This window comes from Uloborus diversus, chromosome 7 (genome assembly GCF_026930045.1).
Source record: "Uloborus diversus isolate 005 chromosome 7, Udiv.v.3.1, whole genome shotgun sequence".
Lineage (NCBI taxonomy): Eukaryota > Metazoa > Arthropoda > Arachnida > Araneae > Uloboridae > Uloborus > Uloborus diversus.
The window spans coordinates 111,664,425-111,687,831 of NC_072737.1; the positions used below are offsets into that span (position 1 = coordinate 111,664,425).

At 32.3% G+C, this 23,407-nt stretch overlaps 1 protein-coding gene across 1 annotated transcript in view; it reads left to right on the forward strand.

The window, feature by feature from the left end:
* LOC129226836 (rap1 GTPase-GDP dissociation stimulator 1-like) overlaps window positions 1–23,407 on the forward strand; it is a 95,446-nt gene that overhangs the window by 24,975 nt on the left and 47,064 nt on the right. The window contains exons 4-8 of the mRNA XM_054861465.1: window positions 1,970–2,095; window positions 3,986–4,129; window positions 8,710–8,838; window positions 9,504–9,629; window positions 15,668–15,817. Coding sequence (XP_054717440.1) covers window positions 1,970–2,095; window positions 3,986–4,129; window positions 8,710–8,838; window positions 9,504–9,629; window positions 15,668–15,817 — 675 coding nt within the window. The remainder of the gene's footprint in view (window positions 1–1,969; window positions 2,096–3,985; window positions 4,130–8,709; window positions 8,839–9,503; window positions 9,630–15,667; window positions 15,818–23,407) is intronic.

Consider the following 23,407-nt stretch of genomic DNA (forward strand, 5'->3'; position numbering starts at 1 on the left):
CGGAAGAAACTGGACAAAATGGACAAAACTGGACGAAGTGGACAAAATGAAAAATAAACTGATAATACGTACATTAGGGTGTGTCTTATAATGCACTTTTTTAAAAAGTTTTGAATTTCTTATGGGCACCCCTTTAATTGCTTCCTTTTGATAAAAAAAATACACACATAAAAGTTTCATAGAATTTGAACATAATTTAGGGGATGCTACCAGTGATTAAAATTACATTCATTGAAAAAAATTGTGTAAAAACCAACTCCCCAATCTATCTTGCCACATTTTTAATCAACATGAAATTAGGTTGGTTGGGTTTAACATAACAAAAATACCTATTTTTTATGTATACAAGAAAATAATAAGCATTTCATGGTTATCATTTTATGTAATAATGTCAAAAAAGCATCCAAAAGTTCGGTAATGCCATTCATATCACAGGTTTACACTTTAGGTCTTTTACATTCAGCAATATTGTAATTTTTCTCTTTGTTACTTCCATGTGACAATACAAACTTTTCACTGATTGCTACTTATTATCCAGACTAACTAAATAAATTTAAAAAAATAAATAAATAAAAAGAGAGAAAGTTGACAAATTTTGCAGCAGTGGTAGCACCCTCTAAATATTATTCAATTTTTATTTTTCAGATATGAGAATTTTTTTTTTCATCCAAAGGAACAAAATGAGAGGGTGCCTCATGAAAAAATAACACCTTTAAAAATAAGACGCACCCTAACGTACATAAATTTATTGTTATGGTGTAATAACATTAATATATTAGTCTATACATTTTTTATTATAAATGAATCATTTAATTAAAATAGAATCATTAGCTTTAGAATTTCATAAATCTAAAAAAAAATCTTAATTACAAATTGGTGCAGCTAATTTTAGATCATAATTTACTTAAAAGTAATAAAATTTACCAATGTGAATAAGCTATTGGGCATGATTAGACTATTATATACAATAGTAGAAAATAAACTCAATGGGAAAGTCAAATGAAATGCTTGGAGACATACATTCAAAACAAAGATTTATAGACTAAAAATATTCAAACAGTTATATTTTTCGAGTTTTTATTGATGTCACCCCATAGTAAATTATTTATGTACTCAGCATATTTTATGGATACGTTAATGTCATACAAATTAAGAAAAATTACTACTTAAGTATGGTTGTGGGTACTCAGAACAGTGTTTGGAAAGAGGCTGTAATAGACAAGAGGGTAGAAAACTTTAAAAGGGCCATTAATCTTCATTGGGAACTAATAAATTTACTAGGAACAGCCTAGTCAGAGCCTGTTGCTGATCGTCGTATTTGTATTTGTATTGCAAGAACAGATTTCACTTCATGGCAACATTTCTTTTATTAATATCAAGTAGTTTTTCTTTACAATCAATTGTTTATATACATATTTATGTATGCTATTTTATATTAAAATATTACTTGAATAGGAAAAATTTGAATAATTATTTATTATTTTCAAACTTCAAATTTTTAACTCAAAACTTTCAGTTTACTGATAAAGTGGACGAAAGGGACAAAATGACATTTTGTCCGGGACAGATTTTTCCAAGTTTTTACCGGCGGTTTTTTCCGAGGTGGACAAAATAGGACAACCCTGCCATAAATAGAGAATCATTAAATAGAACGTCATTGAACAGAGAGCCAACTGTAGTTTTTTAAATAAGTCTTATCATTTTCCTTTAGATGTGTGCATACATAAAATAATGTTGTTCAATTAATTTTATTTAGGTCTTACAAAACTGGTAAACTCATTAAAATTGCTACTGAAGTGAAGTTGTTTCAACTTTTGTTCATTCATTCCCTTTTTTATAAAATGCACAAGCTTTATTTTTATTTTTTTGCAAGTATTGTCTGTGTGAATCTTAAAAATTACATTAGTGACTGCAACTAGTATTTCATAATCATTCTGGAAGAATCAACCTAATTTCTTTTTCAATGCAGATAGTGGAAGGCTAAATTGCAGTGATGCAGCTGTGATAGTACCTCTTTTGGAACTTTTGTCAAATAATGATTCAAATGTTGTACTCCAAGTATGTCGTGCATTGGGAAACATATGTTACGATAATGGTAAAGTGGTTTTTAAATTATTCTCTTTTTGTAACAATTGTTTTATGTTATTTTATTTTCACTTCAAATCAAGGAAAGGGAAGCTTGTATAATTTTTTGAAGTAAAATATTGAAAGTATTCATATTTGTGTGATTGATAAGATTTTGGTTTGGATTTGAAACAGTTAAAAATAAGAATCTGAAGTAACTCTTGAAGATAATTTTGAAAGTGGAGGTTTTCTTAGTTTTAGTTGCTGTAAAAAACAATTATTCATTTGCATCTGTAAATGATTTATCTTAATTTACAGGGTTATTTTTGATTATTCTGAGATAGCAAAAAGTGTCAAATTATCTGATAAAAGTTAAGTATATAATACAATTTGACTTGCACCCTACCTTAAATCCGTCCTTATTAGGGATATTTCTTCATTATTCTTTGTAATTCACTTTGACAAAACAACAACAAGGCAAGTAAAGAAGCAATTGGATATATTTTACTGGTATATATTTCTACTTCATAATGTGTCACTGTGTTAAAGAATAAAAGATTGAATGCATTCTATTGTAGTTTTCAAAATTGAATTTGAAACGTTTTATCATTCACTACAAAAATCAAATTTATAAATTTCATTCAAGTTTTAAAAAACTTGATATTTGTTGTCCTAAAAATGTCCTAAAATTGTAACAAAGCTGTGTCCTAAAATTTTTGAAATCACTACTCAGACCCCTGTTATTTTTGAAGAGTCATTTCCGCACCATCCCAGCTAGTGTGAATGTTAAATGCTGTATTTCTACTCGAACCTACTTTTTATTGTGATATATATTAATCATAACTTAGTAATACATACAGTAGACTCTCATTTTACTCAGGAGTTACGTTCCACGGAAATGCCACGTAAATCGAAACCTCGTAAATTGAGAACTATTAGTAGTGTTGAAATAGGGGTTAGGTTCTGTAGCTAAAAAAATACTTCATTCTAGTGATGACTGTAATTGTATGAAAAGTTTAATGTGTGCTTAGATTGATTTTTATGCACAGCATGCATAAGGAAAACATTAACTTCGTGTTCTGTTTTTTTAAAAAAGAGTTGGCTTTGATAGTCTTTTGGCAGTCATTGAGAATTTTTCTCTGTAACTCTTTGCAGAGCATTAACGCATCCATGATCACTTGCGTCATTTCCATGATAGATTTTTCCTTCACTAACAAACCAGAAAGATCCTTTCTATTGTCTAGGAATGGCTCAAAATTTTCAATGTGAATATTTTTGGTTGTGTCACCAAAGTCGGTATCCTCGTTGGTTTTGGCCTCCTTTGTCACTCCTAAAAGCTATTCTTCCAGAAAGCTCTGAACTGTGTAAGTTTAATAACTTTACTTCAGAAAAGAGCTCTGGAAACAATCGCATAAAATGTCTCCAGAGGCCCAAGTTTGGTTATTAGCACTCCAAAATGCAGTTTAATGCGTGTAATCTGTAACCTTTAGGAGTTTAGATTTTGAAAGAGAGGAAAATGTTATTTGTTTGCATTGCCGCATCCGCGTAAAACCAAAACTCATCCGCGTAAAATAAAATAAAGGTGTCAAATCTTAAACCATGTATAATCGAAACCCCATAATACGAGGGTCTACTGTATAGGGCTATACATAAAATACACCACCAGCTCAGTCATTCCATCCAAGGACTGCAGTATCGTGCTTTTTAGCACTCATCAGCCCAGAATAGGAAGTAACTGAGCTTTATGTGGAAAACCTCTTAAAAAACCTATTCCTGCCTTAGTCCTGGCTTAGAGAGGTAACTTACTGCAGGATGTAGGGCTATATGTATAAATTAGTATAAAATAATTTGTATTAATAAACACACAAAGTAAAATGTGTAACCCATTGTCTTTTAAGTTACCTTGTCTCATCTGTTTCAGATCTTGCTCGTAGTTTAGTCAAAGAACATAATGGTGTTGATCGCCTTATTCAGTTGCTGAGAAATCTTTTGGAGAAAGAAAATCTCCCAGACAACATGCGTACCATAACATCGGGTTGTTTGCTGAATCTTACAGACACTTACGGTAGTATTCTTTTACAGTAGTATTCCTTTATAAAGTGTGTTAATAGGTTTAAATTTATTTTGATTCTTGTCATTAGAAATTATTATGTTTTTATTAATAAGCATTATCAATGATTGAAAAGACTTTTCAAGAACTGTTTATAAGCTCAATGATCTATTTAGGATTAAAAGGGTTTTTTAAAAATCTTTATTTTTTTGTCATTTTGTTTCAGTAATATCTAATTTCCATATGAGAATTTGATTTTAAAAAAAGTGTTGAATCTCAAATTCATGCAAAAATGTTATCACTGCATTTAAAGTTACTGTGTTCTAATAAAGGAAAAATTTGCATTTTAATTAATGGCTCATTTTGAATTCAAATAAATTGTTTTGATAGTGATGTTTATCTTTCAAGTTGTGTTATATTTGAATTGTATTTTCACTCATGATGAATTTCCTTTTTATGCATTTCTGTTCTTTTTTATATCAATAAAAGATTTGGACGATCTTTATTTTAAGCAATCACAATTGCTTTTTGTTTTCACTTGACTGTAGTTAATATCCTCTACTTTTTGAAGTCCCCTTGCCATCGCCTCGGCACAAGGGTTCACCTCCTGGACGGTGACTCCTCGTCCCCGGGAATCGACTTGATTTATACCCAACCCTCTCGACTTTACACAATCCTCTTTAGACCAAGACAGCATCCAGCATACAATATCCAGCATTAAACACACAACATCTTGCATCCAGCCCCTGGCATTCATTTGAATTGTGAAAATTTAAATTATGTTTTTCGCAGTTACATTTGCGATAGTAAATTTGTATAAACAAGAAACTGAACGATTAGAGTCCTATCATGATTCATGATTGCAAAAATCATTATTTGAAGTCAAGATGTCAAAATTCAAATTAATTATTTTCTACTTTTGCTGATGTTTCTGATGATAATGCATTTAAAAATCAAAAATATAATATTTCAAAACTTTAAAAAGTTTATTTATTTTGCTATGTAATTCGGTGCAAGCTTTTATTTTTTGAAAAAGTTTTTATTTTGAGTCATTTAAAAGTTTATCCCCTGTTTTGCCGACATTTCAAATTTCCTCCCCCCTTTAATGTATCAAAAGGTATGATTAAAACTGAAAAACAGGGTGGTAAAAACTAAATGTCAGCGAAACTGGGGAGACATTGATTAAAAGTTCATAGTTTTACTGTTTAAATACTTATAAAACAGAACGTCATTTTTAATTAACAAACACAATTGTCTCAATTAAATGTAAGTACAGTCAAGCCCGCTTATTAGAATATAGGTTAAAAGAATATCCCGATTAATGTTTTCAATGTACTAAACCATTGGTGCCTATTATTTTATAGAATATTCCCCTTAAAAGAATAATTTTTTGTGGAAAATTGGCTATTCCATTAAGCGGGCCCGACTGTATTGGATAATTTGATGACCTAGTAAACATAGGATAATCAGCCAAATGACTAAAAAGAAAAAAAAAGAAAAAAGAAAAATCCCCTGACATTAAATAACTAATATGTTGTGGCTATCACGAAACTTTCTTCTATATCTTTCTTATAATTCTGATCTCACCCCATGCTTGATGAGGAAGCAATATTCCCAACAAAAACAAAATTACACACACCATAACTTGACGACCATCACAATTCCCATTTCATCTCAAAAGCAAAGCAAAGAATGAAAATTGAAACTTATTTTAAAAGCCTTGCTTAAAATAATTACAAAAATTTATTCTTTAACAAACACAAGATGGCAACAGTTAAAAACTTTAAATCATTCTTTCGACTTTCTGGTCATTTTCCAACTATTAAAATCACCCAAAATATGCAGACAGTCTATTACGATTTAACTTTCTTATTTTTACAATTATAAAGCTATTTTTATTCACAAAAAAAAATAAATAAGTCAGCCCCCCATGGAGCGATTGGCGCCAAAATTGAACCAACGTCTGTTTACATATGGATTCACATTTATTCCAAATTTCATCCAGAAGGTAGCATTATTTCTTGAGGTATGGCACTCACAATGGAAAAAAACGATCGTTCGACTGCGCCACCCCCCTTTCAGCTTTGACACCAAAATAAAATCATTTCTTATACCTTCTGAGGGCTACTAATTGATAAATTTTTGTTTGATTCCGTTCATTATTTCTTGAGATACAGCAGTCACAATTGCCTACAAAAAACATTCTATAGCTCAACCCCCCTTTGAGCAATTTACAGCAAAATTGAATCAGTACCTGTACCTGTTAAGGGCAACATATGGATCAAATTTTGTTTGATTCTGACTGTTACTTCCTTGGGAATAGCAGGCACTCATAACTCAAAAAATGTCCCATTGCTCCACCCCCCTTGGAGGAATTCGCACCAAAAACCAATGGGCACAAGTTCACATAGGGGCACATATATGTATCAAATGTCGTTCAATTTCATACGGTAGTTTTTGCTGTAGAGCAACCACAAAAAACTGGTGTGACAGACGCACACAAAGACTGAGACATTTTCACATTCTCCAAAAATGGTCGAAATGGACTCAGCACACCTCAAAACGTTCGAATCCGTCAAAATTCGAAGTTTGAAAATTTGCACAAATCCAATACTTTCTTCTATATATTGGATATAGAAGAACGTAAAAAACTTTTTGAAAAGAAAATCACTCTAATCGTTCAATAAATAATATTTGATTTGGAAAAAGTGAAAAAAAACAGTCCTTTAGTTAATGATATTTGGGGATTTAATGATATTTGCGGATGAAAATAAAAGGTTCTTGAAATAAAATCTTTTAATCATAAATACAGTCAAACCTCGTTATCGCGACACCCGGATTTCACGACACTCCGGATGTCACGTCACTTTTTCAAAGTCCCGAACCTATGCCACATAATTTTAACGTTAAGTAGCTCCGGATTTTACGACAGTCTTTTTGGTGCACCTCCGGTTACGACGACACTTCGAACAGCGCCGACTGGATCAAATATTTCTTTGCAATTGTTAACTTTTCTGTAAAATAATGAAAACATCAGGAAATGTTCGTTGTAGGAACTTCGGACTCTGCAAGAGATTTGACCAGGCATGACGCCTCAAGAATGGGGGGGGGGGGGCAAGTAGATAAGTTCTGAAAGGTACAGGTTTCATACTTTGACAAGAGGGACAATAGAAAGGAATTCAAAGCAGTTGGAGAGTCTTGAATTAGTTTCTTTCTTGCTGATACTTTCGTGGAAAAGAGGAGTGTTAAAAATGCTATAGAAAAGTTATTTAGTTAGAAAAGTTTTTAGTTACACAAAAAATAATAATAATAAGTGAAGATTTCTTTAAGAAATAAATATTTTTTTTATATCTACCAATAATTCAAATTTACATTAGTTAAATCTAATTTAAAATGTATATATACATACTACTATTTTCTTCATTAAATCTAATTTTAATGTTAACAAATGTATAATTATGAATTTTTAAATATTCCGGTTATGACGTCGCTCCGGCTATGACGACACTTTGTTGACAGTCCCAAAGGTGTCGTGATAACGAGGTTCGACTGTATACCTTTAAGCTAATAAACAGCTGTCACAAAGTCTTTTCAGCCACTAATAATACTTCCTGATAACAAGAACCGATTACGCAATTTGCCTATTAACACAGTTAGTCAATTCGCATACATCCCCTTAAGAACTATCTTGCTGACATTATAAAATTTTTGAAAATAGTGATTTTTCAAAACTTTATAACTCGGTCAATTTTGGTCGTAGAAGAGTGAATTTTTTGTTGTTGTAAATGTTAGTGTATCCGGAATGTTTTACTAACTATCATTGCTAGGACTGTGGGACTGTATGAAAAGTTTAATTTGGTAACTTTTTCAAAATGTGATTTTTCGACAAACATTTCATAAATTTTGAGTCTTTGGACAATTTGAAGATTTTTTTCAAAATGGAACTATACGCTTATCCTTAACGGTTTAGGAATTAGCTATCGATCCACTTTTAGGGTGGACACCCTGTTTAATCTCAATCAAATTTATTCTTTGAAAAATATATGAATGTTATTCACTGTTTCATTTCATTATGAGAAAAAACGGAGAGTTTTATTTTGTGTTGTTCATATAACAATTGGTGATTTGAGTATTTTAGTCCCTTTTCTAATTGTTTTTAATAAAAAATATTTTCACATATTTTATTAAATGTAAATATGATATTCTTGCAAATTAACATCTTTTTGGCAGAAATACTTGTTAGACAAAAAATTTTTTTTTGTAAGATTAGTTAGTTCATATTTATAACTGATTTTATAGGTACAGTTTTTTTTTTCATTTAAAAATAATTTTACCACTAACAGTAACGAATTGATTGCATTAGGAATAAAAACTTGTAATTTTGTAAGTGCTTATGTTTTAATTAATTCCTTTTTCTATCTATGTAAGTTTATTACTTTAGCTAATTATAACAAGTGTGTCAAAATTAATATTCATGCTTTATAAAAAATTTTGTGTTTTTTTTTATGTAATCACTTATTTGTCAAGTTATCTTGTATTATAGATTATTAGATATGGTTCAATATGTTTGATCTTTGTTGTGCTTTATTCCCTAGAAGAAATTCAAGAGCAAGCTGTGGAAGCAGGAATTTTGGATGTGCTATTGCAGTATCTTTTAAAATTTAGTTCTGATGAAGATGTTGTAACTCACTGTCTTTTGGTTCTGAGCTGCCTAGCTGACAGCAGTATGTAAACATTATTCCTTATGTATGGGTTAGGTTTTTTCCCCCCAAATAATTTAAACATGACTTATTAAATTGAAATATTGTATATTCAATAGTTGAATTTTGTCTTGGAAACATCTTTTCTTAAGGTATAGATCAAAAAGCTTTTTAATATATGGGTTATTGTTAGCTTAATATAAGTATTTATCTAGCTGAAACTTTTTTATTCTAATTTAATTATCTATAATTGTGTTCTGTCTCTCTTGAGGACATTTCATGCTATTTTTGTGCTACCAGTATTTTTAACATTTTGGTAGTGATTTAATAAAGCTTTATTTATCTCTAATGCTGGAAAAAAAAAATGTCATTCAAAATTTCTTCCTGTAGCTTTTACAATGAAGAAACAGAAACATCAATTTCAGTTTTCTGTTTATATCATACTAATAAGTTAGTGTTAAGATCAGTTTTCTTGTTCAAGGAAATGAAAATGAAAGAATTGCATTATTTCCTGAATATTATATTTTTCATAAAAGATTTAGAACAAACATTTCTCTTCTATATGTATATTTTTAATCATAGTTTTCTAAAATTAATGAAAAAAAATGCTCAAAAACAACTTAATTACAACTACGATGTAAATAAAACATGATTTTAAATCTTTTGATATCTATGTTCTTCATTTATAGGTAATGGTCGTGCCAAAATACTAGAGAAATCTGTCTTGTCCTCTCTGTTAAATTTACTGGAAAAACCTTTAAATGATGATATCATGGATTCGTTGCTGGAATTATTTGGAAACTTGTGTGAAAATGGTTGGTATTTCATATTGTTTAATGTAAATGGTTTAAATAACTAAAGAAATCTTGAAACATTGTTTATTTCATATAGAGATGTAGAAATCATTATACTCTTGCATAAATCATTGACCTAGCTTATTTAGCAAAATTTTAGCTTTTTTCTCTTACTAAGGGGTTACTGCCCCTGTTTGCTGTTGCTCATTAACCCCAGGAACCAGGATGCATTTCCCATCTGATCACTTTGCTGTCCGAATTTGCCACTCTTTTTCACTACAAACTAGCTACATCAGTATAGTCTAGCAGGTGCGGTATAGGCGTATTTACAGGGGTTGGGTCCACCAGCATCATTTTTGGTTGGATCGTAAAAATAATTGGAACTAAATATTTTTCAGCAGGATACATAATTTAGAAAATAACTTATCATTTCTCACAGCTACAATACTAGTATACTCCCAATAACAATACAGTTGGGACACTAAGTGTTTTCATCCTTGCTAATCTGGAAAAAAAGTTCTTTTGTTCATTTTTTTAAAACCAACACTTTTTTTTTGGTCCACCTGCATGTGGCCTGTGGCTTCTTTAAGGTCTACCCCATGGTTGAGAATTTAATGTACAAAAATTTGTCATCGGTGGATTATAGTTCAAAAGTATGGCAGTTTTACAAATGCAAAAATGACTTTACTGCAATTCAGTTACAGAAAAATTGACACAGATTTCAGGACAGCGGAATTATAACGCTCAACTGTATTTTATAGGGTATACGCCTAAAATGTCGTGACTAAAATATCGGACAAGATGACACTGCCAAAATGTCGCCGATCCAAAATGTCCAGGCCCAAAATGTCACCAGTCCAAAATGTTGCCGGTCCAAAATGTCACTGGCCCATAATGTCGCCGGTCCAAAATTTGCTCATTTCAATTGGCACAAAAAATATAAATGTGAGACGATGCTTTTTAGCATAAAAGTTGCGAAATAATGTTACCTTTCAAAATGAGTTCATTGAAAAATTCCAAGCATTTTTTCTCTTTTAGTTCTTAAACATCAGCCACATTCCAGAAAATAAATAGTATACAGAAAAAAATGTGTTTTCTTATTCGCATTAGCTCATTTCACATGACTCACCACCTACCAATTGTAAAACAAATAGATCTGTAGCAAAAGACACAGCTGATTGATTTGAATAAGCAATTTTAATTGTTCAAAACAAAAAGGTAGAAGAAGATAAAGAATAAAAAAAGTCTTTTTTTTTTTGCGTGTTTTGCAATATGCTTTTTGTGAAAATTCCTGATATAATGGAAAGTATTATTACTTTCTTCTATATCTAATATATATAGAAGAAAGTATTGGATTCGTGCAAATTTTCGAATTTCGAATTTTGACGGATTCGAACGTTTTGAGGTGTGCTGAGTCCATTTCGACCATTTTTTGGAAAATGTCTGTCTGTCTGTGTGTGTGTGTGTATGTGTGTGTGTCACGTCTGTGTGTGACCAGTTTTTTGTGGCCGCTCTACAGCAAAAACTACCGCATGAAATCGAACGAAATTTTGTACACATATGTGCCCCTATGTGAACTTGTGCCCATTGGTTTTTAGCGCGAATTCCTCCAAGGGGGGTGGAGCAATGGGACGTTTTTTTAGTTACGCGTGCTTGCTATTCCTCAGGAAGTAACTGGCGGAATCAAACAAAATTTGGTCCATATGTTGCCATTAACAGGAACAGGTGCTGATTCAATTTTGGTGCCAATAACTCGAACGGGGGTTGAGCTATAGAACATTTTTTGTCGTCAATTGTGACTGCTGTATCTCAAGAAATAATGAACGGAATGAAAGAAAAATTTATCGGCAAGTAGCCCTTAGTGGGTATAAGAACTGATTTTATTTTGGTGTCAACAGCTAAAAAGGGGGGTAGCGCAATCGCCTTTTTTTTTTCCATTGTGAGTGTCCTATCTCAAGAAGTAATGCTACGTTCTGGTTGAAATTTGGAATATATGTGAATCCATATGTAAACAGGCTTTGGTTCAATTTTGACGCCAATCGCTCCAAAAGGTGTTAATTTTTTTTTTTTTTGCGAATAAAAATATTTTTATTAATGCAACAATAAGAAAGATAAATCGTAATAGATTGTCGTCTGCATATTTCTCGTGATTTTAATTGTATGGAAATGATAGGAAATATTATCTCAATGATCTAAAATTTTTAACTGTTGCCATCTTGCGTTTGTTAACAAATAAAATATTTGTAATTAATTCAAGCAAGGCTTTTAACATAACTTTCAATTTTCGCTCTTTGCTTTGCTCTTGCAATAATTCAGACATTGGGATGGTCGTCAAGTTTTTGCATGTGTAATTTTGTTTTTGTTGGGAATATTGCTTCCTCGTCAAGCATGGGGAGGGATCAGAAAAAAAAAGAAAAATATAGAAGAAAGTTTCGTGATGGCCACAACATACTAGTTTAAAAAATATAGAGGTGTTTTTACTTTCTTCTATATTTAATGTACAGAAAAAAGTTTTGGATCCGTGAATTTTTTTTTACTTTGATGAATCATACATTCTGACGTGAGCTAAATATGTTTTGTCTGTTTTTTTTTATATATTTTTTTTGAAGAAAATGTGTGTGTGGGAGTATGTGTGACCGATTTTAATTGTTTCTACTCCACCTCAAAACCTGTCGCATGAATTCGAATGAAATTTGTTACCCAGATGTGATTTAGGGCTGATTGGAGCCGTCGAACATTTCTTTTTTTTTTTTCATTATTTGTGACATATATCTTATGAAGTAATGCATGAATTCAAACAAAATTTGGTCTCCAGGTGTATCTTAAAGGGCTATGTGCTAATTATTTGGCTTTTATCACCACAAAGGATGGCACAATGGAATACTCCTCTCTTGTTTGATGGCTATATCTCAAGACCTAATGCAGGGATTCAGACAAAAAAAAATGGTATGGAAGTGAAACTAAATGAAAACAGGAACTATTTCTGTTGTAAAATAATTTTTTTTCACCATTTGCATGAGTCATACTTAGCCTAATTAAGTAAACATGAAATATACATTAAATTAAAATATTTCCCTTAGATCGCTTCTAGACCAGCCTAGAAAGAAAGAGGGTAGTTGAGCAAGATATCGAGAGAAAAAAAATCAAATTTAGCCAAATATTCCTCTCTTTTCTGTAGAACTTTAATTACCAGAGATATTAAATAAAGACTGAATTAGTATTCTTTCACAATTTTTGTAGTAAAAATTTACTAGTCAAAAGATAATTCCTTTCAATAACAATTTATTCATGTATTTATTATTATCATTATTAATATACTTTTCTTTTTGAACTAACAAACCGTATAGAGCTGGAATTATAACCTTTTTTAAGCCCATTTCAAATACAATTGTAATAGTTTTTCACGTTTGGTAGCGAATTCATTATTGGCAGGCGATCAAAAAAATCACAACAAATTAAAATTTGTATTTCTTGCTATTTTCTACTCGTATTTGTTAACAAATTCTTATAATTGAATTCAGCATATAAGAGAGGCTTTTAAAGGAATTTTTAATTCTAGGGTAAGAGCACCGAATGCTGGATACTCATTGTTTTTGTCAATTATAACAAACGCAATAAAGAAAAACATAATTAATGTTGGTGAAATGAAAATATAGGAACCTGAGGGGAAGATTAGAATTATTTGAGTTTGAAAGTTTAAACTAAGTTTTAGCAATGGGAATTAGTTTTTTCGAAAATTCAGAATTTTGATAACATATGCCTAGAGTAGAACAAGAACAAATTTATAGGAAAAGGCTGCGGAGTTGGAGTCGGGAGTCCAAAAGGTTCAAAATTCCGAGAGTTGGAGTCAGTCGTTTTCCCTCATAGTCCGCAACTCTGCCAGTGCTAGCAGAGTTCACTGTGAAAAAAATCCAAAGAGTTACTGATTATTTACGTGGAACATTTTGTGATTTCACAGGTTTTTATCCACTTCCAGAAAAAATCAAGTTTCTAAGTCAAAAAGTTTCCTGAATTGCTACAAGTTGCACAAGTGCAGGCTACTCACTGTTGTGAAAAATACTTATAGCTACCAGTATAAAGATTAACTGAACGTATTTATTAAGTGTATCGGCTTCAGCTCGATTACGGCCCGTCCAGATTAACAAAGCTCCCAGTGAGAGAGAATAAGGGTCTGTTTTCCGTAGCTTTACAAGAACTGCAGGCGAGCTAGATTCATGGTACTTGCCTGCAATTCTGTCTTAGCTTTGGCCATGTTTCCAATAATAACTAGTTTCGCTTGCATACGAAATTATTATATGAATCCTCTCATTGCTTCCCGAGATATAGCAGTCGTATAAAACGAGGAAAAGTATTCGGAGAGCCATCCTTTTGAGGTGATTAAAGCCAAAAATAAATAAGCAACTCGCCTTTTAAGATATGCTTGTAGACCAAATTTTGTCTGAATATTTGTATTACTCCTTGAGATATATCAGTCACAAACAATGAAAAAGAAAGGAAAAAAAAAACATTCAATTGCTCTACTCCCTGGTGTTATTGGCCCCGGCATCCGCCCCCCTGCTGCTTCCTAATACTCCGTTCATCATTTCTTGAGAAGTGTCAGTCACGCATATCAATGAAAATGTTCAGTTTCTCCACTATCTTGAACGAATTGACGCAAAACACCACTCAGCCCTAAATGATATGTGAGTACTTGCGGGTACCAAATTTCGTTTGAATTCTTGCAGCAGGTTTTGAGGTAAAGTGGGCGCAAAAAATCGGTCATGCACACACGTACATTATCCTTGAAGAAAGGCTCAAAAGAATTCAGCACATCAGAACTGAATGCTGTTAGAGCGTTTTACAACTGGTAGCTAGCGAGTCACAAAAAATAAGGTAACACGTAAAAACGGAAACATGCGTTTGTTCGTATGCTATTTATTTGCTGAAAAACAGCCGAGAGTTACGAATCAAAACGGGAGAATTTTTTTAGAATTTATCAAGAAACTCATTTAGTACAGTCCTTATTTTTAAATGGAGACATTCATTAAAGGCAGATATTATTCATTCACAAATTTGACTCTAAACAGCATTTTTTTTTCTTTTTTTTTCTTCTACGTTTTTTGTTCCAATTGAATGAGTGAATTTTGAACCGGCAACTTCTTGGACAGACGACGTTTTGAACCAGCGACATTTTGGGCAGGCGACATTTTGGACTGGTGACATTTTGGGCAGGCGATATTTTGGACTAGCGACATTTTAGCCCACCGTCATTTTGGACTGGCGACATTTTGGACCGCCGACATTTTGAGCTGGCGACATTTTGGCCACGACATTTTGTCCCGCAACATTTCGGTGGCAACATTTGGACCCCAAACCACTTATAGTTATATCAAAATAGAAAACTTTGTTTAAGAAAGCAATGATATTGTCTAGTGTAACTTTTCAAGACAAGTAGTGCTACAAAAACTTGATTGTGTAGAAAGTATGGGAAATTCCAAATTCTGTTAGTGAGATTTTTTGACAAGTTATGTGCATAAAACTTGAAAATTGTTCACTAGCTTATGTTGTAATGCATAAGCCTCTGGTGCACTGAAAAAATGGGAGGATCACTTATGATGGGGGGGGGGGAGGCGAGGTTTAGGAGATGGCACTAAAACTGAATCTTTTCAAAGAAAGGGGACTAGATTATTAGGTTTTAACTTTGTTTTTGATTAAGTTACCTTCTCTAAAAAAATTCAGGACGCAGACTCAAAAATCTGGATGGATGGCCACTGCCTATTTTCTTGCAATTCCATGGACCAATAAAATGAGAAAAGTAAAAACATGCACTCCATAAGTTGATTTTTCTTTCTTTAAATACTTGAACCAATCAATACTAACATTTTTTGATGGATCATTTATTTTTTATTTAGAAACAGTGGGAAACAAAACCCCTTTACTTTTGGAAGAGAGACTTTATAAACCGCCTATGTTTTAACACATTTGATCATTGCTTTCTTTTCTGGTATATTATGTTTATTAGTTATCTGATCCTTTCTCTTTTTTTGAGTTTTTCTTAAATTAATGTGAGTCATTTTCAGATTCTGCAAAGCTCAGTTTAGCTGAAATGGGGCTTTGTGAAAGACTAGTTGAAATTGTGAGAAAACATTTGAATGCTGGAAGTGTTGTAAATGGGACATTCAATATTTGCAAGACTGTACCAGATTTAGTAATTCTTATTCTTACAGGTGGTAAGTTGAATTATTTTAGTTAGTATTTATTATGCTGCCATGCTAAGCACAGATGTGGTATTTGCACATTTTATCAAAATTAAGTTATTGTCACCGGGTAGTCACTCGTAATTTAATTTACCTAAATCTAAAGTTTTTGGCGATTTGTGAATCCAAAATATTAAGAAAAGCTGTTAGAAAAAATCTGCAAATTTTGCGTAATTTGCTGATTAATTTAAACGTAAGTGACAAATACGTTAAGTAAAGTTACTAAAAAATCCTTTAAAGTGGTATCTGCACAGTTACTCGTTTTTTTCTTAGTAATTATGTAGATACAAATTTTATACCGTAGTAAAGCAACATATTTAGTAATGTAGCAGTTAATAATGCAGAAGTACATTCACAAAACCTCGTTAATTCAAATGCGTTTAAAACAACATACTGTGAACTCTCCATTATCGACAAAGGGATTATCTGCACGTCAATCAACACTCTGAAACATGTATTTTTGCAGCAAAAAGCAAATGCCAATGGCTGTTTTTTTTCTCCTAGAAAAACTTAAAATTTAAACTCTGCTGTTTTTATTTATTTATTTATTTATTGTGCTTTTTCCATTGTACATTAGGATGGATCGAAAGAAATTGTTTTCAGAATTTTAAATCGGCCATTGTGAGAAAAGTTGTGCACCAATTACATGTGAAATTTCAAGTTGGTCAGATAATATCTTCATGTGCTGCAAGGCAGTCAAAGATTGCAAATTGAGCCTAAAAAGGCATTTTTTCTTCTTTACTAAAACATTGATTTTTAATAACTTTTCAAATCAGTCAGGGGGGAAAAGGTCCCCAGTGGAGTGAAATACTATGATGTAAAATAACATCACAGTCCGATGAAATCTTCATGCACCACTTGGCAGTCGAAATTTGCAAATCGAGCACTAAAATAGTCTTTATATTACGAATGAAAAAAAAACTCAACTTTCGAGATCGACCACGGTTAGAAAAGTTGCTTCATACAATTAAAATAATTCATACCCGCCACAGAAAGCAATTAATCATGTGATTCACTATTTACCAATCGCGTTTTCATTAAATTAAGATATATTAAGCTACAAAAAGTGATATTAAAAAAATCTTTTTTGCTCTATTAAAGTAACATAAAAAAAAGGGAATAAACTATTCAACATTAGGACAAAAGCAAAAAGCTTTGATGGAACAAAATCTTCAAAAACAAAGATTAAATAAAGTCTTAATATTCATGTTCCTATTCTTGTCTGTAGTTCTAAAGTTAGAGTATAAATTAACATCCACCACTTTTCCTTTTGGAATAATAGATCAAAAAGTAAATTGCTTAAAATATTAGTAACTATATTTAGAACATGAACAAATTGATTAACATCAAGCATGAAGAAACGGCTAAACGTATGTGGAAAGCTTGGCTTAAGGTGTATGAACAATAGCATTTGAGAACAAAGTTATTTTTGCAACGAAAATGATCTATGCATAGCTGCCAAGTGCTCCGTTTTTCCCAGAGTTTCTCCGATTTTTATTGCGTACTCCGAAAATCCGATTTATTCCAAAAAACTCCGATTTTTTGACTTTGCTTGTACACTTTTCGATTTCTGAGGAAAAAGAAGAAATTTCCTTAAGGCAGGAATTGTGCACAAACTCAACAAAAAAGGAGGCAATTTGATGCTCTGGAAGCATTAGTGTAGGATAAACACTGAGCGGGAGCGTTTGATCGATCGGAGAACATCGTTTTTTCATCGAGTATTTCAGTTACGTGCAAAACGTAGCCGCCATGTTTGGTCATTCACAAGATGGAAGTAGACGATGCTTAAGTGCTTTCGTTTTCAAAGACAACACAGAATTGGGGGTTTCTTTTAACTGCAAACTAATAAAAATAAGCAAAATGTGCTGCAAAATGTTTTTTTTCTGGTTATTTTAAATAATTTTATTGAGAAATGAAAACAATTATACTATTCAAAATTTCATCTTATCCCTATTGCTTTGGACACGAATGTGCTAAAACTTCACAATTAAATTGTAGTGTAATGGTGATTTTTTATTTTTAAATTATTTTCATGCAACAAATTCAAAATTTTATATCTGAATTTTTGACTTAGTCCCCATATTTGGTCATTTGCGAGATTTAAGTACACAAGACTCTTAATGTGGCCAAGTTTTCAAAATCGGAATTAGATGTTTATTGCAATGCAAACTATTGAAAATAATGCAAAATAGGCTTCTTTTTTTTTTTTTTCGGAAAATTCTTAATTTTTTTCTTGAAAAATGCAAAATTTTTTTTCTTCAGAATATTATTTTATCCTGATTGGTTTAGATGCTAATGTGCTAAAAACTGTCTATTTCATCTAAATTTTAGTTTTTTTAAGGATTATTAATTATTTATAATTACTTTTAATGCAACAAATTCAAAAATCTATCATCTTAAATTTTTCGCGTTGTTGCCATGTTTGGTCATTTGCAACATGGAAGTAGACAAGACTATTATTAGCCTAAGTTTCTGCAATCAGAATTGGTTGTTTGTCTCAATGTAAACTATTAAAAATAACAAAAGACAAAAAGTTATGTTTTTTTTAATATTATTATTATTATTTTTTTTTTGAAAGGGAAATTTTATGTGTTTGACCCTTATTGTCTCGGAGGCTTTGTTATAAACTGAAACTATTTCATCTAAAATGAAAGTTCCTGCTGACTTCTCATTTATGTATTTATTTATTTATTTATTTTTTTTTTTTAATAAATCAGAAACCTGTTTTAACTTGAATTTTCCATGTACAAAAAAAGTATTGAATAACTCTATTTTAGAATGTGCAAAGTCCCATTCATCTATTTTTTTAATGAAAGTTGTAAAAACTGCCCCCCTCCCCCCTCCAGTTTGTGTTTCAAAACTTGGCGACAGTGGTGGCCACTAAGTTTTTGGAGTCTAGTGGCCACTGGCCACTTAGAAGGTTTCGGAGTCTTGACCTTTACTATGAAGTTTCTTTACTTCCAAGTATAAGAAGTAATCATGTTTTTTTTTTTTTAAACCTTCAATATGTTCTTATGCAATGCATTTTCAATACATGTAGGATATGTATGAAAGAAGAATATTTTTAAAAAGGGTTGCAGTTTTATTAAATCAAACAGTAATCTTGTTTTTTTTTTCTTTTACTTTTCAATATGTACCTACGTAATGATGCTTTTTTAATTTAAAATAATTCTATTTTAAACTTGTTTGTAGTTTTGTGTAAAATATAACATGAAAATTCAGAAACGCATTGTAATGGTGCTTAGAATTTATAGAAGTTTACGGTACAAAAGGAAGGTTTAGCACAGACTACGATTTGGTGCTCCTATTTTGACCCTCATTGCTCCTATTTTTTCCCTTAAGTGCTCCTATTTTTTTTTATCTTGAGGTTGGCAGCTATGTCTATGTACTTTCAGGACCATGCCAGGGGGGGGAGGGCAACGGCCCGGGCGCCACGAAATGAGGGCGCGCTGCAAGGCACCCCTCATTTCGACTGAACACGACAATATTCGCACAAAATGAAGATCGTATAAAGTGCCCCGATTGTATCTGTGGTGGAAAAGTGGTTTATTCTTTCAAATTTGTTAGAAAACAAACCACCAACTGAAACAAAAAAAAAAAAAAACAAAATGAGGAAAAAATTTAGGCCGATCGTATTTTAAGTGTTTCCTCAAAACTCCAGGACGTCACAATGTTTGGTACCTACATGGAACTCAAAGGGAAAAAGTTTGACTTACCCCACAGTTGTAAATGAATAACAAAACTTCACACAGATTTGGCACATTACACATCTTTTATTTCCGACCATCATTTACATGAAGGTCTCGGGGGAGCTCCCGCGAATTCAACCACAGATTTTCTCCTTACATGAAATGAATTTAAAAAAGAATACAAGGTAGATTATTGCAAGACAGTCTATTGCAGGGATTTAAGATGTCCTAAGGGATGGGTCAGCTTCACATATGAAAAAAAATGACGTGAGTCGATGTTGCAGGAACGAAAAACGGAGTCAAACCAAAAAGAAAAACAGAGGAAGGATGCTTTACATTATACTTTAGCGGAACGAATGAAGTGATGCATCACTGGAGCTGGGGACTATCACTGGCGATGAAAAGGGAACCACATCTCCCCACGAAAATGGCGATGCAGGCGTCAGAAATTAACTTCAGATTTGGGTGCGCATACCGCTCATGTTTCGCACGGTATATCCAGATGCAGATGCCACCATCATTAATTTGGAACGCAGAAAAAAACAAGGGGTGGAACTAAAAACTTCGAGATGTACATTCAATCATCATTGTCGGAACAAAAAACGTGGACGTCGCCATTTTTTTTTTCAATCTTGATTCTTGACTATCATATTGAGCAGAATTTACTAACTAATAGCTCATTTTAGGTGTTTGACAGGGCTAATCAGCACCTGTATCGATAATTAACTCATCACACCATTTGTTTAACGGATGGATCAAGATTCGTACTCCCCATCATCGTTAATTCGTGAGACGACCTTTCACAGGTCTAGCGTCCAAGCTCCTCAGAAAGCAGCATCACATGGTCACCGCTAGCACTCGACTAGACACGAAATTTTCCGAAAACATCCCAACTAAAAACCCAAGCAGTCGCGCGAAAAGCAGATATTCATACACGGCGTCACTTAGTCAGGGGTGATTGTGTTCTGGTATTTTACCGAATTTCTGGTATTTTCTGACGTATTTCCGGTATTTTTATGTCTGAAAATACCGGAATTGTTTTGTTTTTTTTTTGTTATGCTTTTATCACCCTACCTCCGCAATTTTGTTAAAATTATATAATACTCATCAAATATACCTGCAAGAGCCTTAAGATGGACAAATGTCAAGATAATTTTTATAATACCAGCTTAAAAGTAACTTTATAACCCATTAAAAATTTAATCAAATGTGCACACAATATTTTGACTCAGAACTATTTAATATTATGGCAAAGGTGCACTTAATAGGGGCTAAGGATTATCCCCCCCCCTTTCTCGCTTTGAAACTTTCAGGTATTTTTTGATGAACTCACAATCACCCCTGCTTAGCGCAGCGAATGGGAACACGGGAAAATGACATCACCGAACTAGGCCACGCCTACGGCCAATGAGCGAAAAAGGCGGGAGACAACACATCACGGGAGGAAGAATTGAAAACATGGCCGCCGAAAACTCCGAAACGACGCCATTAAATAAAAAATCAGAACACATGAAATAAAAATGCGAATCTAAGAAAATATATGTGATTACTATATCACAGTATCAAATTAGGGGCGCCCCCTCATTTTTTGTATCATAGATAAACAGTCATAGGTACACAAAATAGAGAGTCATTGTAATGATTCTCTATTTTGTCCCAGGACACGAAAATATTCCTCTGTCTCCAAAACATTCGTTTCCTTTGTATCATTCAAACAGATACAAGTTCTGAGAATATAACTGTTTAGAATCAAACAAAAGCCCCCTTTTTTTGTGTCTAGTTCTCACCAAATTTGCTTGAATTCTGTCTCTGCGTGCAGTCACGTAACCAGGGAAAAGTTTTAAGAGGGCACATTAAAAAAACGAAAAACAAAATTTTTTTTTTTGGTTCGGATAGGAAAAGCGGTCAAAAGGTGTCCGGTTAAAATTGTGAAGCTTTTAGTTTTAAAATGCAATTTTAGCCTTAAAAACATGATTATAGGCTGTGCTTACTGACGTTAAGGTAAGTGACGTTAAGGCTCAGAGATTATTTTTCTTTTTTAATACATCAGGGGTCGAAGTAGTCCTATATTTCCTATATTTTCAAGAAAAGCATCAAAATCGTCCTATATTTCCTATATTTTTAAAAAATGTCTTATATTTCCTATATTCCCGTTTTTTGTTGTTGTTGAACCAGAAGGACATTAATTCTACAAATTTTGGTGCGGGGTGCACTAAAGGAAAAGATGATTTTACCGCTTTTTGCCATTTTTGCAACTGTTCAGTGCCCATAAGCAATAGTGGATTTTCGCAATGGAGGCAGCATGCTTAAAGGGTTCAGTTTAGATATAAAATCAAAGAACAGTGGAATTAGTTCTTGGATCATGAGTGAGGAAGAAAAAATAAAAATTTTCTTTGTTCAAATTTTGTTTAATTATTTTGTCTGTAAAGTACACTTTTTTTTCAAAAATTATTCTTTCAACTACAGGAAAATCATTTCAGATGTAAGGAATAATTTTATTTGAGTTTTTTTTAAAACAAAATCATTGATAAGAATAAATAAATAATATATGATATGTATTATTTCTTTTTTCATAGCAAAATTATTCATATAATGTGTCCTATATTTGTGCTATATTTTTTGCAGAAAATGTCCTATATGTGACAAGTCGGTCACTTCTACCCCTGATACATTGAAATCAATTCCTTCTCCCTCCGCAAGTTTTTGAGATGAAGTTTCAAAAACGTAACTTTATTCAAACTTTGAAGATTTTATGGATAGGAGGATGTCCCAGAAAAATTGTTCAAAATTATGTTTCAAAATATTAGAGCTTGGGTTTATCAATAGTTCTATTTCAAACGAATCTAAAGAAGTTCTTCTGCCCTTATACAGAAGTTTGGTAAGATCCCATTTGGAGTATGCTGTTCAGTTTTGGTCTCCTTATCTTAAGAAAGACATTAATGTATTGGAAAGGGTTCAAAGGCGAGCTACAAGACTAATAAATGGACTTTCTCACTTAGACTATGATTCCAGGCTTAGAAGACTAAAAATGTACAGTCTTGAGCAAAGAAGAGACCGAGGGGACATGATTCAGTTGTTTAAATTTATTAAAATGAAAGATGTTACGGGCCTGAAGTTTAGCACTGAAAACAGGACAAGGGGTCATTGTTTTAAGCTATTTAAATCTCAGGCTAACATGGATGTTAGGAAAAATTATTATTTTAGCAGGGTAGTGGAACCTTGGAACAGTTTACCGGAAGAGGTGGTAATGAGCAAGGGAGTAGATAGTTTTAAGAGGGCCATTGATCTTCACTGAGGATTGTAAATTGACTAGGACCAGTCTAGCTGGGCCCAGAGCCTGTTGCTGGTCGTCACTTTTGTATTTGTATTTGTATTAAAGCACTGTTTTACTTTCAAGGGCTATTCCACTTAATTTTTTTGTAAGTTTTGTTTAAAAAACCCATTCCTTGTGATATTAAAGAAAGGGGGCATGGGAACTCTTGCACGAATATTTTCTTAAACTCAAGTCTTAAATGCAATTTGTAAGGCCATATATTGCAATATTAGCGCCAGTGATTTTTCAAAATCCAATTCTGAGCGATTTTTGATGCTGTAGAGTATTTGTGGGCTTCTCATTAAAACTTAAATATTTGATGCAAAAGAATAACATCTTCTTTTATAACATACATGAAAGCTGGTATTAAATTGGTACAAGTAAAACCAAAAAACTCTTGAAAAATATCATTGGATCGATCCAGATTGAAATTTAAAACTTTGATGTAATTTTCTTCAATAAATACATTTTCTATTTAATCAGCAAATTAGTTATTTGTGTTCTTAGTTTGATCAATATGAATAACCTATTCAATTTTAATTGTTTGTTTTTTATCTAGTG